The 19,934-nt window shown below is 38.9% G+C and overlaps 1 protein-coding gene across 1 annotated transcript in view; it reads right to left on the minus strand.

Moving 5' to 3' along the window:
- Window positions 1–15,924: 15,924 nt before the first annotated feature.
- Window positions 15,925–19,934, minus strand: part of LOC307260937 (RNA-binding protein Musashi homolog 2) — a 249,681-nt gene continuing 245,671 nt past the window's right edge. Inside the window, exons 14-15 of the mRNA XM_080041331.1 lie at window positions 18,185–18,256; window positions 15,925–16,690 (exon numbers count right to left, since the gene is read on the minus strand). Coding sequence (XP_079897457.1) covers window positions 18,215–18,256 — 42 coding nt within the window. The 3' untranslated portion in view covers window positions 15,925–16,690; window positions 18,185–18,214. The remainder of the gene's footprint in view (window positions 16,691–18,184; window positions 18,257–19,934) is intronic.

Genomic DNA, 19,934 nt, shown 5'->3' on the forward strand with positions numbered 1-19,934 from the left:
ACATGATGGGCTACACATCTTGGTGCCGTTAAGATTATTCATTGAATAAAAAATAAGAAAAAGGGGGCCCCACTAGGCATTGTTCTTTGTAATTTCTTTTTGGGATACACTGTTTTTCCCCACCTTCAACGTTGCATTTTCTAAGCTATCTAGTGCTTTTATAAGTAACCTCTTAAAATATAACCTGTAACTATCGCTGTCAAAATAAAAGCAACAAATAGAAATATTCAAGTCAAGTACAAGTATCGCCACTGACAGTAATGGCATAAAACTGCAAAAATTCTTCAGTAAAACAGCAAAGGAAAATTCTCCAAATCCCGAAGCTAAACATTGCAGAAGAGTTGTTCTTTTTAAAAAGTAATCAAGTGACAGAATGGTGTAGAAATGGTCAATATGGTAACACAACAAAATAGGCTACTAGACAAGAGAAAAAGCCAATGTATACACACATAAATCAATTCTAACATTATTTTTGGATGAAAGATTTCACATAGAAGGCACATTTACATTGTGCTCAAATGAAACTTTTTTAGAATTGATCTGCTCTATGGTCCAGAATGTCAAAAGTGCCTATGAATGGCCCATTTTCTCTAAAGCCGTGTGTAATTGTGCGTGTATTATTTAGGCTTATACATTTGCGCCTCATTGGCATTGCTCAGTAATCCGTATAGTCTCATTGCCTCTGTTGGCTTTTTTTGGTTTGCCTTTGTAAGTCCCTACTGAAGAAACGTGATATGTGACATTTCTCCGCCGTAACAGGTCAAGAACTGTTGAAAAGGCCTCACACATTTTGATGAGTCGCTACACGCTGATCGTCCTCGACGGGGACAGGAAGCAGGAGCGGGTGGTGTATCATCCGCCTGCATCGCCTGCTTCCCGGGATGAATATATATCAGCTGCGAGCAGACAGTCCTGTGACATTTAGTGATTTGCGATGATCACCATACAACCTTACATCATCAAATGTCAGACTCAAGTACTTGCCAGAGTTTGCAACTGATCTGATGCACATCATGGTTCAAAGAACAAACACATTGCGGGCCCAGAGCCAATGTTCAACCCCCCCCCAACCCCCTCGGAGTCTTTAAAGGTGCACTATGCAGTTTCAGGGGAGGGGGATTTGTTTACATTTGAAGAACCTGCAGTTAGTTTACAAACATATTTTCTCTGCATGTAATTCTTAGTATTGAATAATTATATCAATCATAAATCAAAAGAAAGTTATTCTGAGGCACCTGTAACCAAACGGTAAAGAAAAGAAAACTAGTGGGGCCAGCTGATGTAATCAACAACAGTCAAATAGCAACTATTCAGGTAGCTACATGACTTCAAACACCATTTTCCAGTGAGGAAAGTTTCACTAATGAAAATATACCTTATAAAATGTTTACTTCTATGACACACCCAAAGTTACACAGTGCACCTTTATAAACTGTGCACCGTGGCTCTGTTGGTAGAGCGGGTTGGCCAGTGATCCAAGGGTTGGCAGTTCGATCCCCGCCCTGCCACCTGTGTCATGGTTCTTGTGTCCTTGGGCAAGACACTTCACCCACCTTGCCTCGTATGATTGCTGTATGTTTGAGGTGGTGGTGGTCGGAGGGGCCGTTGGCACGGAATGGCAGCCACACTTACGTCAGTCTGCCCCAGGGCAGCTGTGGCTACTACCGTAGTTTACCACCACCAGTATGACTGTGTATGAATGGAACCTGGAACCCTGTAAGCGCTTTGAGTCCCTAGGGAATAAAGCGCTATATAAATCCTATCCATTATTATTATTATTACTTTAATAAACAACACATTCTTTCTGAGATTTTGTTTTGGTATGCTTTCAGGCAGTCATCACAGCCTTTGAGAGCTCAATACATGTAATTGAGCTATGGGGAAGCTACATACACATATATAAAAATATCTTTGTAAGTAAAATGGTAATAAGGGGACTTTTTTTTTCGTGAGTTTTTCGGTTTTCATCTGCACTGATTTCAATACATTCTACAGGTAGCCTCTTAACAACTTAACATTCAGCATCATTTTAATCAGCATTTTCATGCCCTAACTCTATTGACTCCATGGTATTGTGAATATTTCTTTGCAAATAGTGTTGTTTTTGTCGAAGACAATACATTTTACAAAGCAAAAACTTTATTATCTATGAACGGTCCTTCAAATATAAGGAGGGACATGATTTATGGTGCCTGTAATGTAAAGGGGCTCTCTATGACTCTTCTATTAGCTGCACATCAGTGTTGAGGAGGCTTGATACATATGGCCTTATTCTGGCTCATTGGAATCCTCTAAATTATGCAACCGGACTGTCATCATCCATCACCAAAGCTGTCCGCATAAATTAGGCCCAGTGGTCTCAGAAACATACAGCACCTTGTCATACCTTGTCACAAACACCAGTTCCTTGCACTCTGTCTCTATGTATGTTGTCCCACGAGGCCCATCATTCACTTATTGTTTACCTGCCCTCCAATATGGCCACTCTTTCTTCACTCTTGTTCATGATTGGGAGAATGGAGTGAGTTACACCAAGACTGGAAATCCATGTGGGCTATGCAGAAATGACAGGACACAGTGAAATATATTTAAAGGAGTAGTTCAACATTTTGAATTTTTAGCTTTTTGCCTCACTCTTTACCAGCTCAAGAAGCAGTGATAGAAACCGTTCCTGTAAGTGTGTGTGTGTGTGTGTGCATTTTTTGATGTAGAATTGGGCAAAGGTTGCAAACACAAGGGGAGCAGGTCAAAATATAAACTTCACAACATCACTAAACCTGTGTGCTTCTTGGGACTTGTTTATTTACCACGTTATGTTGCGCTCTATATTGTTACACATTATGTCATTTAAAAACTATATACAGTGCCTTGCAAAAGTATTCATACCCCTTGAAATGTTCCACATTTTGTCACGTTATAACCAGACACGTACATTTATTTTATTGTGATTTTATGTGATAGACCAACTCAAAGTGGCGTATCATTGTGAAGTGGAATGAAAATGAAACATGGTTTTACATTTTGTTTTATTAATAAAAAACTGAAAAGTGTGGCGTGCAAAAGTATTCAGCCCCCTGAGTCAATGCTTTGTAGAACCACCTATCGCTGCCATTACAGCTGCAAATCTATTGGGGTATGTCTCCACCAGCTTTGCCCATCTACAGACTGACATTTTTGCCCATTCTTCTTTTAAAAATAGCTTGAACTTCAGATTAAGAATCAGATAGGATGGAAAGCGTCCGTCAACAGCAATTTTCAAGTCTTTCCAGATATTCTCAATTGTATTTAGGTTTGGACTTTGACTGGACCATTCTAACACATGACTATGCTTTGATTTAAACCATTCCATAGTAGATCTGGCTGTATTTTTAGGCTAGTTGTCCCTCTGGAAGGTGAACCTCCGCCCCAGTAGCAAGTCTTTCGCAGACTCTAACAGGTTTTCTGTCCTGTATTTGGCTCCATCCATCTTCCCATCAACTCTAATCAGCTTCCCTCTTCCCTACTGAAGAAAAGCATCTCTACAGCATGATGCTGCCACCACCATGTTTCACAATAGGGATGGTGTGTTCAGGGTGATGTGTAGTGTTAGTTTCCGCCACACATTGCATTTTGCTTTCAGGCCAAAAACTTCAAGTTTGGTCTCATCTGACTATGCTGTGTCCCCCGCATGGCTTGCGGCAAGTGTTGGAGGAAGGTGCTCTGGTCAGATGAGACCAATAAGGAAGTTTTTGGCCTTAACGCAAAGTGCAATGTAACCAGGACCTGGAACCTGGAAGGAAACCAGGAAGTGCTTCTGAGGGTCACATATGTATTTGATTCTAAAATGACGTAATGTGTAAAAATATAGAGCGCAAAATTATGTGATGAATAAACAAGTCCCAACAAGCACACAGGTTTAGTGATACTAGTGTTTGAGCTGAGATAACTTGGATGAGCGACCTTTGCCCATTTCTATATCAACAATGCTTGCACAGATAAAGGAACGGTTTCTGCCTCCTTTTCTTCAACCGGAGAGTGAGGCAAAAAGCTAAAAATTCAAAAATGTTGAACTATTCCTTTAAAACAAAACACAATGCAGCGTTGCCCAGAAGATTGTTGGCTAGTGCAGCTGGCATGCTGATGTTTTTTTCTTTTTGGTCATCAGTGATATTCTCTGCTGCATATTGTTTGCTGCTAGGTGGAATTAAGCTTTGTGTTCTGGTGGGCTGCTGTCTGTGGAGGAGGAGTGGGGAGTGGGGGGGCATTCTGTGTGATATGGGCCATTGACTGCTTTTCCATAGCTCAGGAACAATAATGAGATTTTTTTTTCCTTTCAGAATATCAGTGCCGCCATTCAGCGCACTGATTGTGTTTATGAAATTGTGCATACATCTCTCAATGCCGGAGCAGGGGAAGGGAAAGCTATTTTCAAAACATTAGCAAATTGTTTTCTGTTATTGTGCAGAGATTGATAAGAGTATGTGTTGTCTAAACACACAGACACACACAGTGGAGGGGAGAAAAAAAGCAAAAACATGCTGCCATGGCTTGGAATTGCCTATTGTTCTTCCAATCTACACACACACACACACACACACACACACACATACACACGCACACACACACACACAAGACACTTAGAAAAATACAAACTATACCACCTTTTCTTCATACTTAAGCTGTAACTACAGGGAATTCAATTGTATCTTTTGCACAGGCTTAGGTTTATTTCTGCAATAAAAAAATATCTCTTGAGGGATAGTGTAATGTAATTTACCACTGTGCTGTTTATTATTTACTACTCCATTCATACGCAGCATGCATTTGATGGGGCTATTGGATCACCTTGCCGCTTATCAAATTTTTCCTGATGAGATAAAAAAAAACGACCTTGAGCTCGACCTTGCCTTTTGAAATCTCGGGCGTATAATTCCTCGCGTGTCAATTCTTCACGGCCATCACCTTTTATCGGATCAGAACCCCCTGTGCGGCCCGAGTTAACCAACGGAAATGCATTTGTTCCTTCTCATGCATGGCGGGCTACGGCCCTCGTGAGTGTCTGCGGTGACTTACAACTGGATTACACTGTGCTCTGATGTGGCTCTTAGAGGTGTCAAACTAAATATTGGGGCCGTTTATCTGACATGCTTTTTAAAATTCATCGCCCAATCCCCACACAAACAACACTGCAAATAATAATACCATGCGTCCCTCCAGCGGACGTCTGTGCCATTTAGACAAGGAAGTGAGTGTTCAATGTGATGAAAAGTAATCAGCATGAGGGAGGTTTTATGCAACGCAACGTATCGATGTAATATGTCAGAGCGTGTTAGCGACACACTCTAACTGTTCTGCTAAAGCTGTATTGGATTTAACAGGCCTCTTGACCCGACTGCAGCAAGCAAGAGTCTTTCCAACTATGCAACACACACACACACACACACACACATACAGTTGTGTTTTCATCACTTCGAGGACATTACATAGACCGACATTCATTTCCTGGAGAATTGCCCTAACCATAACCACTACTTCCCTAACCGTAACCCTACCCCTAACCTAAACCTAAGTCTACCCACACCTAAAAGCAAGTCTTCACCCTAAAATGTCATTATAGCATTAAAGGTGAAGTAAGCGATTTATTTATGTTAATATACTTGTTAAATCGCTCTATATTCATACAGTGATCACTTATATAGTGTGCACGTTTCATAACTCCGATCTCTTAGTCACCCGCTCTGCAATATAATCGGCAAATACACTTTTAGGGGTTCCCACAACTGATATCCAATCAGAAGACAGAACGCTACAAACCGGCACGTCTCACTGAAGGTGCACGCGCAGAGCGACAGATGGGTGAAGGTTTATGCGCCTACAATGGCTGAGCAGGTAAAAATCCTTCACAATGTCTGTTTTGATGGTTTTTATTTGATGGTTTTATGTTTTATCACACGTACGGATCTGAGATGATGCTAGATTACTCGCTGCTTGAAGACCGCAGTGCATTCATGTGGTGACGTAAGGATGAGGGAGGGGACAGCTAACTGCAGTCAGTGACAGGAAGTTAGCTAAACTGACCATTCCACTTACTTCACCTTTAAGGAGACTTCCATTTTGTCCCCAAAAGGAAGGTGCGTCCCCACAATATCACCGTGTGAACAGAAAAATGTCCCCACAACAGTGCTGATGCCTCGGCACAGACAGGGCTTGAAAGTAAAGACCACAGGCTGTAAATGAGAGCTTTAGGTTTGCAGCAATAGGCCAAGTAAGCATTAATCCATTGATAATGACATTGGCATTTACTTTGTAGTTTTTGTTCTGTCCTCCGGTGATAATTGACACTCGAGTCTTACCTGCTTCACAGTACACAGTCTGTCGCTCACTAGTTTGCTCTAAGGCATGCTATTGATTGTAGAGCATCAGATCCATGAAAACAATGATGATGAACAATGAACAGACAGCTGCATCCTCTGTGATCTGGGCCAAAACTGATGACTTTTATGAGCATGTAATGCCTCATCTGGTGCCTCATCTGAAAAATGAGCGACACAGTGTGAGTGTGTGTGTGTGTATTTTCTGAATCGGTTACCTCACTGTCTCCGCTCGCTGGGCTAAATATTGAGGCTATGATTGCTTTAATTATTTTTTTCTGTAAGAAACTGACTCACCTGCCTCTCACTTGAATTTAATCATACAAAATACAGTGCCAGAGATAGGCAATTTCTTTAAAATTCCATTTCCATGATGAGCATTATATCAGTGTTTGTTTTATTTATTTGACAATAATACACTCAACATTAGTAGGAAAAACAATGGCTCCATGTTAATGATGAAGACTTCTCTTTGTCTCAAGACCTCACACTAGGCCTATATCTTTTTCAGCATAATGGATACTGGGATTTCATCTGGGATCTCATCACATTGGAGAGAAAAATAATGTTACTAAATACTCTTGATTATGTAAATCAGAAATGTATGGATAGCCTACTGATTAAAAGCAACCCAATGACCATAGTCTCCCATATGGGGCTGCCGGCGTACCCTTGGCTGTGGTACTACTTGCCATTCCCAGAAGGTCATTTGGTTAATGCACATTTGGGTTTTCATGGACTCTTAACTAGTTTTTAATCAGCAATTATTAGTGAATTGGAAGGCTGTGCAGGCGCACCACTCTCTGCCGACGGGAGAGTGCCCATCAATGTCACGTCAATTTCCATGCCAAAGGCTACATTAGGCCCGCAGTCTGCGAGGAAACAGCCACCTGAGTGCCTCGTCTCCACATCCACTGCAGTCTTACCCATCAACTATTGACTCTATTACACAGCACTGTCAAAAAAATGTTCCGCTTCAAAAGAGGGCCAACCATTACATGGCTGCGCCGGGAGATAATTTAGTAATGCACATAAAATTAAGTGCATATCCATTGAACATTGCTCATTATTGCACTTGAATTCCTACAATGCCATGGCTTGTGTGTGTGAGGGATCCTGGATGCTTCCCAACCTTTCGTTCCATTCCCCATTTTTTCAAGGTATAAACACGCAGCGTGAGTATTTAAGCTGGTGTATTGCATAAATAACTGTCATTTTCATCTATATCTAACCTACCTGTAATTGGCAATTACACATGCCAGCATCTCAGACTAGCTCTTAATTACCGTTAATAAATGCAGAGGGGCCCAGAGGTGTCCTCGCGGGCTGAGGATCCAGGCATTTTGCAGCACCACGTCTCGGGCGTATGAATATGCATGGCAGGCCAGGTATTCGTCAGCTCTCTGCTTCTCAGGCTGACACACACATGGAGGTGGCAGCAGCAGACCGCCTCTTGAACTGCCACTTCTACGTCGCACCTCCACCACTGCACCCTCCTCCTCGCAGTGGCATTTTGTGCACACCGTGGCTTGTTTGTGTTCACCAGGAGCTGTCACATTCAGCCTGTTAGCACTGGCCCATGGGAACTGTACAAACAGAGCCACTGCTATGAGGTAAGGCCATCAAATGAGCTGGTGGTGCTGCCGGGGAGAAGTTGGTGTAGCCTAACACACAATGCTTTAGTGTTTTTTTTATTTCAATCTCAAGCAATATAAAAGTGAAATGTTTGTCTCAGATTGTAAGAAAGAAATACTATTAAAGCTATAGTGCATAGTGTACCTTTTTCATAGAAATTTATGTCACGTTATTACATTCAAGCCATCGACAAATGAGTTGACACAAAGTTGATTAAGCCTATCAGCTCCTAACAAACTCTCTTTGTGTTTCTCAGTATGGCAGCATACAAACTGGTGTCGCCATCCTGACACTGGCGCAGGAGCTCAGAAAAATCCCAAGAAACGGCCAGGAAATGTTTCAGTTGTTGATTCTATCTGCTAAGAAAAAACATGGATGTGCAGAAGGTATAAAATCCAAGCGTGATGATACAGATGATAGAGATCATATACAGATTAATATAGCTAATATATTTCCTAGTGTAGGCCATGCAGCTCAAATATTATATGCTATTATTACAAAATTAAACATGTTCACTTCAAAACAAACTTTACTTTCACACAGATTAAAGGAGACATAAGTGATATAGTCCTTTTAGCTAAATCCCTGTCAGTGACTGCAGTACGCAATCCCTTCCCTCGTCCCTACGTCACCACCACATGAACACGCAGCTGTCTTTGTCAGATAGTGCCGCAATGGAGAGCAGCGAGTCATCGTTCGCGGGCACATAGACCCGCCTCATTAAAGCGCTCTGTCTCCTGGTTGGATAAAAACGAGCGGGACAATCAACGTTTTATCTGGCAATCACTGCAAAGCTGAATGACTGCGAAACCTGTGTTATGAACTGTGCATACTCTTTATGTGATTGCTGTATGAACATAGACTGATTTAACACATATATTAACAAAAAACACATCAGTTACTTCTCCTTTAAAAACAGCTCCCTCTTCTTCTCCACTGTGAGCTGACATTTCGCTCCCTTAAGGAATGCTGATTGTCTTGCAGTGTTTCACCATAGACCCGTATTTAAGGGCCGGCGAGTGGAGAGCTCTCTGATCGAAATGGCACTTTTAATTAGCACTTAATTAAAGGCAGGTGTACTGGAAAGGTCAACAAGTTAGGCCCTGTGAGTTAAGAACACACAGACAGTGCCAGCGTCAACTGTTTAAAGAATGCGTCTGCTAATTACAGTGACCAGGATCTGGACTGTCAGATCTGCTGGACGTTAACAATAAAGCTATACAACACATTTTCTTTTACTGTACATATAGGCCTACTATAATTATGCAAATAAATTGCTTGGGCATTAAATATATGTTTTATCTGTTCGTACCTCATGGTTTGAGATTTTGAAATGTTTGTATGTTACCTGTGTTCACGTACCTTGTGACTGGGCTCAACACTGGTAAGAGAAGGACAACAATTCTAAAGCTAAGCAGCTTCTGTAAAAGTGTAACAATGGATGGATTATCATTGTACTCATTGCACACACACACACATACACGCACGCACACACGGACATGCACACACATGGACACGCAGACACACACAGACACGCACGCACACACACACTGACATGCACACACATGGACACACGCGCACACACACACACACACACACACCCACGCACACACACACACACACGGAAATGCACACACATGGACACGCACACACACAGCAGTGGGATCTTAACTTATAGTGCTGCTAAGGCTCTTGGGAAAAAAAAGCTGGGGATAGTATTGATCTCAGTCACAATTATAGATCACCTTGTCTGAATGAGTGATGGAGCTGTCGGAAAGTTGGGTCTCACCCGACAGGCACCCACATTGAAAAAAGAAAATCCTGATCCCTGATTAACAGTATGTTCAGCCATCAGAATACACCACCGTTAACATACACTGAATATATATTTAGAAATGTGCTGGAGAATGGGCTATTCTTTACATGTATGTGGTGACAAAAGTAACAATCCATTTAGGAACCAGCTGTTAAAAACCTGCATCATTTTATTTCGATCAGACGAAATGTTTTGTTACCATGGTTAATTGATCTGATTCATCCGAAGACAATAAACAAACTGGCGTGACACCTGGAATGAAATCCTCCTTCTGAAGTGGGAGCAGAACTAATCGCACATCAAAGGTAAACCCTAATAGCCCACTTAATGTGTGTGTGTGTCTCTATGCTATTGTAAGCCTCTGTTTAAAAAAATGAAAAACCCATCATGCAACAGCCTGTTTGCGCCTCTACTCATCACAATCCTTTATCCGTTTATAGCCTGAGCCTCTGCTAATATTGATGCTCTCCATGTGAAGCCACTGGTGAAACATAAGGCACACTTGTTGTGGATGTCCGTGCTTTCATCCCTGTCTAGGGCTGGGAGCCACCACTGAGGGGCAGCAGCATCACACTGCCAACAGCCCTATGATTGTTCACCGTTTCCCCCCCAAATGCATCTTTAGTGCTCAGGCTCAATTAATCCTGCTGACTTATAAGTGACCTCCAAGGAACCCAGGGCTGGTTCACTGCCTGGTGTGTGGATCACATCCAGTGAAAATGTGTAATAAAAATACCTGTTGTTTGTAATGGAAAGAAGGTACTATAATAGTCTTGTGTCAGTATTATGGGATGTCAGTAGATTGCTAGACAGTCTGAATAGTGATGATGGCCCCACCACATTATTATTACATGTGTTGTTGAAATGTTCAGATACATATTTTATCAGTTAAAAACTCTATCCATCTTTGGCAAATAAATAATTTCGTAAAATAAAAAAATGCAATGAAACAGTGAAAACAAGTCATATAACAATTCAGTTTATTTTTTATTTATTTTCCAGACAGACACATCAATTTCTGGACCACAGTAGAGGATGGAAACCTTTCACAGACATATTTTTGTCAATATTATTATTTGAAAATACAAATATAAAATTAGACTTTCCATATTTGATATGTGAGAGACCCCCATCCATTATTATTATTATTATTATTAATATTATTATTATCATCATCATATTATTTTGTATATTTTTACAACTGGGCTTAAGCAAGCCATATGATAACCTGAAAGATGCTTTCAGATGTCAGTCAAGTCTGTCTGTCTCTCGCCATAAAAAGTCGGTTAACATAAAAAAAATGGGGGCAAGTGTTAGGAATGGGCAGACAGCAGTGAAGACAGCTCTGTGCTGCTCAGCCCGCAACAAACATGGAAGCACAGCAGAGCCTCACACACTGCCATCCATGCAGTCTGAAGAGCTTCCATAGGCTCCCCCTCTATAGGCCAATGCGGTCCGCTCCAAAACTCCACAACACGCACAGGGTTGGTGGGTCAACTCTCATGTTGGTGAAACGGAAGATAAAAATGACTATGGGTGTGTAGCTGTGTGAGCAATATTCTGTATACAGCTGAGGTCTCCAGTCTAACATTGTTCAGTTCAGATGAGTGTAAAAAAAATTGCAAGTATATATTCATCTATCTATATATATATTGCAATTATATGTGTGTGTGTTTAGTAAAGAGCATGGGTGAGATGGCAATGGGTTTGGACTGTTAAGGGAAAAATTCCCCCTGAAACTTGTGTGCTATTTCTGTCACCTTGGAGAGTTCAGTGGAGATTTGTGAACATGAAGTTGATCTTTGTTATAAACTGAAACACAAGAGTGTCACTAGACTGGGAGCCTAACTTTGTGGTCAGCATCTGGTATCTCTCAGAGATAAGGGCACATTGTCTGGTTTTAAAACCATTAGCACCACTATATTGAATAAGCCTCTTTTGCGTATAAACGCTCAATAACGTTCAGTGAGCCTTAAAAGTCATTCTAATAAACTGGAAATGCAGCAGAGTCCCAAACAGTCCTCGTCTGATGTCCCGGGCCCCTTTTTCAGGGGGGGAGGGGGGGGGGGGGGGGAGTTCACACTCACAAAACAGATTTGAATCCAAGATGACAGAAATCTCATGGGTGCGCATGGTTTTCAGGGTGGGATTTTTTCCCCCAGAGCGGATGGGATAAAATTGTTTGGCCATTGCCTAGCACTTGCCTCGAGATTCAAGTTTAAATGGATACGGTAGTACACTACAAATGTCAACACCTTTCAGGTTGACTTTTTTTAAACTTTTTTGATTCTTTTTTTTTTTTCTTAAACCAAGACCCCTTCCCTCTCCCCAAAATGGATAAGCTAGTCTACTAAGATGTGTAACATTCATCAGCTGTAAACTGCTGTCAGTTTGAGATAAAATGGAATTACAGCAACAGAGCCATGCTACCTTAAAGTCCAAGCTACAGGGTCACAAAACAGACAAATAGTCGATTTGGATTATTGTGTGAGGGGAAAAAGCTACTTCGAGTGATCTTTTTGTCGTTGTTGTTCTTCGGTCTGAAAGGATAATTTTGTTATACGAGCCACCAGGCACTGCAACAATACAACTAAAATAAGAAGCATATAGGCTACATTTTATCCCTGTTGCACTGTTATTGGTTTTTCAGACGAAATGGCAACACAATTTGAATGGGCTGCTGTTCCTAATGAGCTTCTTGTATCTGATCGTAGGTGGGTTGAGTTTAAGTTAATTAATTTTAGAAAATAGTCTGATAAATTAAAGGACACATAAAGGTAGGACACATGAGTTGGTAGTACGCTGAAATAATGAATTCCAATTATATTGACTGTTATTCTACTAAAAATATGTAATTGTTTGATGATTTTGAGCTTTCTTTTGTTTTTTCCTAACATTAAAATTACTTCTATAATAAAAAGAAAGTTGGATATTGTTTGAATTGTAAATCACGTGGACGTGGTTTTTGATATAATTTGCCAGTTTTTGAATGAACACACTATAATTGTCCTTTATACTTGAATGGATTCCTTGGCATTATTTACCTTATTAGCTTACCTAACAAAGCTGCCATTACTGTCCATACTATATGTAATTTGACAGTCCATACTGGTTGGGAAGAATGACTATAGACACTAATGTTATTTATTAATCTAACAGTATTCAATTTTAAAACCCCATGAGGTGAATTAAATTAAATAACTGACTTGGAACCCAAATTATGTTTTTATTGAAATTATACTCAATCTGCAGTTGGAGTGTGTACACAGCGTGAGCTCCTAAATTGAATTAAGGAGTTTATAATAGGTTTTTTTTTTTTCTTATGAGCCATTGCTGCTTGTGTAAATCCAACAGGTTCTGACTTGTGGACATGCTCTGACATGCTATTAAGAGCTGGTGCCAATTTAATTTCCAGTGTTTTTTTCCCCCTACATGCCTGTTATGATGTTAATATGTGTAAACAACACTGACAATGGATTCAAACCAAAAACTAGTTCCCCCGAATCTAAGATTAAAGTTATTGGAATTATTAATATGTGTTTTGAGAGAGACAACAGATGAGAATTATCTAAAAATAACTGTGCCAGGAGGCATCTGGGTACACGCATTAAAATACGTAATGGGGTAATTTTAACAGCACTCCGACTGGTATTATGACTATTGTGTGTTAATCATATATGTTTCTTTAAAAAAAGAAAAAGAAAAATCCTTTGACTTTAAATCTTTTTTTCTTCTTCTTTCTTTCATGCGTAGTAGCTTGTGTCCCTCGTGGAAAGCAATCCGAAAGAAATGTTTTGCATATCTAGCGTTAGCTTTTAAGGTAGTATGGCGCACACCGCACACACCCCTTTTAAAACATTCAAGGGTGGGGATCCAAATAATGCCTTGTGAACAATTCCATCTTTTACAGCAAACTGTTCCTCTATTGTTCATCCATGAGAGCTTTGGTTAGCTGAAACCATGTGAGGGCGGCAAAAAATCCAAAACCAAAAGTAGAACATACAAGGGATTTAAAATTACAATGAAACCTCTATCAAAATAATTGTCTGCAAAGATCGGGATAACATGATCATTTAGAGAAAGGTCTATCTTGACTGGTCCTAAATCCACTATTCACTACAAGTATTATATTAATGAGTTCCTATATAACATCTACGTTGTAATTACAGGAGATAGAAAAAGAGCGCGAGAGGGAGAGAGGGGGATAAATATGAGAGAAAGGAGAGGTAGAGCAAGGGAGAACAACAAAGACCACTACACTGGTATCAAAGACAGCACTCTGTTTACAAGTTAACTGTGATTTCTTTTACACACTAATGAAATACATGAATGATCAACAAAAGAAGTAGGATCTCTGAGGATGGGGAATGGAAAGAGAGAAAGCAATGGATGCACAGTACATTTTAATAGTATATTACAATTATTAATATATAAACCACAAAGTATCAATAAAACTCTGATTAAACTTGAAATCAGCAAAGAAGCATCTTTCTTTTTTTTCTTTTTTTTATAGTTTTGTATTTTCTTATTTTTCTTTTACATTTGAACATTACAAGGTTTTTTTTCTCCTCTTTTTTACTCTTTAAATTATTACTTGATCACACCTCCATTATCATTTACTTTAGAAGTATCCAGCATATTTCTTTACCTGGTTGTTGTGAAAAGAAAGAAAGAAAAAAAGATTAAAGAAATGAGACAAGAAGTGGGTCAAAATGAAAACAACAACAACAACTTAAAATACACCTGCAGCAGGTTAAAAATACTTCAGAATTCACACCATTCACTCCGTCAATGCCTTTAAAAACCGGACCGCACTCTGGAGCATATAACTATTATATTATAACTGTTATTATTAAATGGTTTAAAATCATGAACCCCACATACTGTGGGAAACCTGGCGCAGCGAACAGGTAGTGAATAATTCAGTGTCATCTCTTGACCCTGTATAAATATCGTTAGATGAGACAAGGGTCTATAATGTAGAAATAAAATCCAAGTGTACACTGCAACAAATCAGTTTACTATTTCCCCAAGCTGTTAACTTGTTTGTCTAGTCGAGAAAATACATTAAACCCCCAAAAAATCCTTCACACTATCTCAAAGCACAGGGCCGTTTTTTGTTTTTGTTTTTAAAAAGCCAACATATACATGTGCAAATAGGAAAAAAATGGCCTGTACTTTACTACTCACAGTGCAATGATTACTCGCTTTGTTACCTTTCAGTGTTCAGTTTCTTTTTTTCCATTTGTTTTGCTCACTGGAATAAATTAAACCTGCCAATGATTCCACAATAGAACTCACAAAGGCTGAGGTATGGTATCAAAATGTTTACTTTCCTAATTCATTCAAAAAAACTAAAAAAGAGAACCGATCCAGAGAACAAGCCCAGATATTTGTGTTCCAAAAAAAAAGGAAAAAATAATCAGAACAAAATAGGATGAAACGAAAACAATAACATACAACTAACAAGTTCCTCTCAAAGAGTATAAAAGTGTCAGGATGCACAGAGCACTGTGAAATGCCTGGTTCAAGTTCTAATTCTTCACATCTAAGTACAGTGTGCTTTGGATTAAAATTGTCTTTTTTTCTTCTCTCTTTCTCTCTCTCTCTCTCTTTGAAAGGATACGGATATCTTTACAGTTAGACAAAAGATAACCAATCAGGCTGTTTTTTTCTTAAAAATTATTATTATTAGTTATTTTCTTAAAACTGTGTTGACTTAACTCACTGTTTTGTAAATTTTTGCTGGTATGACACTTGTAAAACTTATTGAGCTTCAGTATTTACAGAGCGACTGTGTGTGTGTGTGTGTGTGTGTGTGTGTGTGTGTGTGTGTGTGTGTTTGTGTGTGTGTGTTCTTGTTTTTGTCTCCGGTGGGGGGTGGGGTTACCGTCGTTACCGTCCTCCAGCAGAAAAAGGTAGAATAATAACTGTTTACAGCTTTTTTCTTTTTCTATTCACACGCTATAACATGTTCTGTTGACACACCATCACAAAAATATGCTATTCTCTCACTGAGTTGGTTATATGCAGTGACTTGGAATAATATGTACAGCTACATTTTTCTTTTTCTCAAGTTTTTGAATTTCACAATGTAGTTATATGAAATTTTTGTTATAGCATATATATATATATATATTTCTAAACAACAAAAACAACACTTATAAAAAAGGACCATAAAAATATTGGAGTCCTCTTTGTATTGCCCAAAAATAGGTAATTATGGTTAACAATGAGACATCACAAGAAATAAAACAGCTACTAAGATTTATTACTTAGATACCCTCTTTAAATTTTCCTTTAAAATTGTTTTTTTTTCTCTCGGAGTCTCTCCACACTGAGCTTTGTCTTACTTTTTTTTATTTTTTTTTGCGGAAAGTCTGAACGGAACATCCAAATCGTTTCTCCTTTACACCCACAGATACAAAGATGAAGACATGACTCGTGGATATTCTTGGCTATGACCCCCCCCCCCCCCGTGTCCGTACTTTAAAACTAAAAATGCATTTACACAAATATAATAGAAGATCAAACAAAATAACACAAAAATTAAGGTTCAACTAAAATGACTTCCTAAAGAGAAAGAAAGAAAATCAAAAACTAAAAAGCTAACATAGGAAGGAGACGGGTGAGTGAAATCGACGTGAAACATCATACCAAACCAGGTTGTAAAGTTATAGGAGGTTTGGATTATAGTACAGCAGTTGTTATTTTTCTGAGATGACTAACGTTTTTCTTTTCTTCTTTTCTTTTTCTTCATAGGGTTCCGACTTTTCGTTCTTTTTGCCAGGGGGATGCTGTAGTGCTTTTGAAGTTGGATAGCATCACCTGCACACAAAGCCAATTAGAAACTTCGTCCTGTCTTTCCCGGGCCACCAGATATACTCTGCTGGGTGATAAAGAAAAAAAAAAGAGGATAGCAACAGCATTAGAATCGACTCATTTCATGTCCATAGATATTGACCATTAATACGGAATTAAAGGTGCACTATGTAACTTTGGGTGTGTCAGTGAAATGAAACATTTCGATGGTGTATTCTCAGAACTGAATAAACAAACTTTCCTCACAGGAAAATTGGATCCCTGTAAAACTGTTTGAAGTTAGAAAGCTAACTGAAAATGGACTCTTTCACCGTTGTTGTTTACATCAGCAGGGCCCGCAGTTTTGTTCACAAAGATATTCTAGTCTTACGTTTGGTTCCAGGTGCCTCAAAAATAATTCTGTTTTGATTTATGATGAAAGAATTATTCAAAACTAAGAATTACATGTAGAGTAAATGTGTTTTGTAAACAAACTACAGGCTATGCAAATGTAAACAAATGCCCCTCCCATGAAACTGTATAGTGCACCTTTAAATCCTTTTGTGGTGTTTCCTAATTCAAAATAACTAGTAGGCAATATATAATGAAACAAATGTGACTGAACATATCATAAAGTGCAGCATATCAACAGGCACACTTACAGTTAGAAAACAACTTATAATATTGTAAATATTCTATACAAATTCTATACCTCCTTTTTACACCTCTTGTTCATTTAGCAATCATGTTGATATGTGTGCCAAGACTGAAAGAACCCAATTAAACACAATGCAAACACGCATGTGCAAGTATGAGTTCAGCACGTGTCACACGTCGTTGCTACAGAAACATAGCGGGAAGCAGACAAAACAGCTGGAGAGACATTTTAAATGGGCTTTGGAGGGACAGTGTTAGCAATGAAGGGGAGGAACAAAAGAAACATGATGAAACTGAAATATTCGGTTTTTAGATTTGAGATTCATTTGAGTAAAACCAGAGCTTAGGTCATGTGATCAGGTCATATTAAAACATTATAAACTGTTATCTGACACACTTTAAAAACAGAAATGTGTAAGGCTATTTGAGGGTGGAAACATTTAAAAAAAAATATATAAGAAACAATTAATTAAAAATGCAGAACTGGTAGTATCTGTGTATGTGTGAGACATAGGTATAGTATATACTATATTTAGCTACGTATATATTTTTTTAAGATTATGTTTTGGCATTTTTGCTTTATTAGACATATTTGGAGAGACAGAGTTGAAATGGGACAGAGAGGAGAAGATATATGCAGAGAACTGACACGGGTCGGATTTGAACCCGGGTCTGCTGTGCTCTAACCTCTACACCATGAGCGCCCCCACCCCCCTAGGTATAGTATATTATAGAGACTGAAGTATAACATATGATAATCACTGAATTCATTTGAAAAATACTGATCATATTGAACTTTCCGTCACAGTCTGCACTCTACCACCAGCTCTGTCATTTTTGAGGGACAACGAAATAATAATGTGATGAACAATATATATGGAGGAGAGAGACTGATAGAAAAGGCACATTAAATAAAATGCAATACCTCTGATGAGATGGCAAACCGGCCACCTGTTCAATGGTATCCATTTGTAAAAGCTGTCGCAATCAACGGGCCCTAAAAGTGTACAGTTAGTGCTTTTGTCAGTATGCATTTCAAGGAAGAGAAAAAAAAAGTCAGTATCATATCAACTTTTTGTTTCAGCTTGGCATGAATGTTCAATGTTTTTTTTGATTCAGTTTGATCATGTTCAGTTAGCAGAGCAGGACAACCACATTGTCATATGTATTATATATCATACAGGTTTAAATGGTACATTCCTTTAAAGGAGAAAGAGCGCCTGCAGTGATGATGCACACACTGGAAAATAAATGACTGATTTAATGGTTAAAGATGTTAAAGTTAGTGTCAGACATACTGTATAAAGTAAGTGGCCCAATATTGTGTCGGGAAAAAAAATCATTCAAGGTACCACTTCAAATCATTTTTGTATTTTACGCCGACAGTTCTCCTTGAAAAGATATTTGAAAGAGACAACAACAACACCAACAACAACAACAACAACAATACACATACAGTCCCTATTCATGCCAAAATACACTGCTGATTTTATCTGAAAGCATGTAGAGAATTGGATCACAAACAGCCCCTTCAGTAAGATCAGTATATATCTTTTGAGTATTTGAATGTGTTTTTCTTTGTTATGTGGCACATTTATCAGGATACTGTGAATGCTTCCTCTGACAGGTCTGGATAAATCCTGGGATTCAAAACAACAACAATGAAAAGAGAAGAAGCGTTTTTCAACAGCGATTATCCGTCTTTATCGCTCCTATCAGCTAATTGCACTCTAATTGTCTTGCATAAAAGAAAAAAAACAGTTAAGTTCATTACTGCTTCTTAAACAGGGGCTGTTTTGATATAGGCTAAAGGGATTAATAAAAATCACTGGAGCGTAAAACTGGGAGGGGATGGGGGGTAACAAATCAGTGACTCTGAACTCAACCGTGAGGTTCTTGACATATGAGGATCTTGCGTGTATTCACTCCCCGACGAAAAAAATGAATTATAAAGCACATTTTAGTTCTGAATCATTTCCTATTTTAATGTTCTGAATAGAGTGATCATCTCGCCGAAGGGCAGAGTGTCACGTGGGGGCTGCTGCATCACCTCCCTTGCTTTATTGCACTCGCTTTGATTCACTGGGTAATTCTCAAGTGGTGATTTAGTGCGTATAGTATCATAGGCACAATTTTTTACATTTTCAGAGGGAATCACAAAACCTGACCTGAATGAGATAAGGTAAAGGATATAAAAATAATATGCACCGCCAATTCTTCACTTAACTGGTTCACACATTTAAAGATGAAAAAGCCAAACGTTTCAATTCAGAATGTATACAGGATATATAGTATGTGTTGCATTCGCAGGACTGTTGGTTCCAAACTGTTGCAACAAATGGAAAATAATGGATACAAATGGCCTCGTTTCCATGTGCAAACTATCCCCCCTGGTTAATCTGCTCTGAAAATGAGCCAGCCCGGTCTTTCATGACAAATATTTTTGCTTTCCTACACTCAAACCAACAGATCATGGCAGATAGCCAGTGGACCCAAAACAATTAATAAGAGCCGCTTTGCTCAGGGAGCTAAAAAGCCAATAAAAAAGTATTTTTTTCCCCATTGAGCTCAGATTTTTTGTTTGGACATCATAAATCAATTACACATAACTCACTGAAATTAAAATGAGATATTTCACTGTGAGTTTACTTATGAGCTATTTGCTGCTATGCAAC

The sequence above is a fragment of the Ammodytes marinus genome (genome assembly GCF_949987685.1).
Source record: "Ammodytes marinus genome assembly, chromosome: 14".
In the NCBI taxonomy this organism is placed as follows: domain Eukaryota; kingdom Metazoa; phylum Chordata; class Actinopteri; order Uranoscopiformes; family Ammodytidae; genus Ammodytes; species Ammodytes marinus.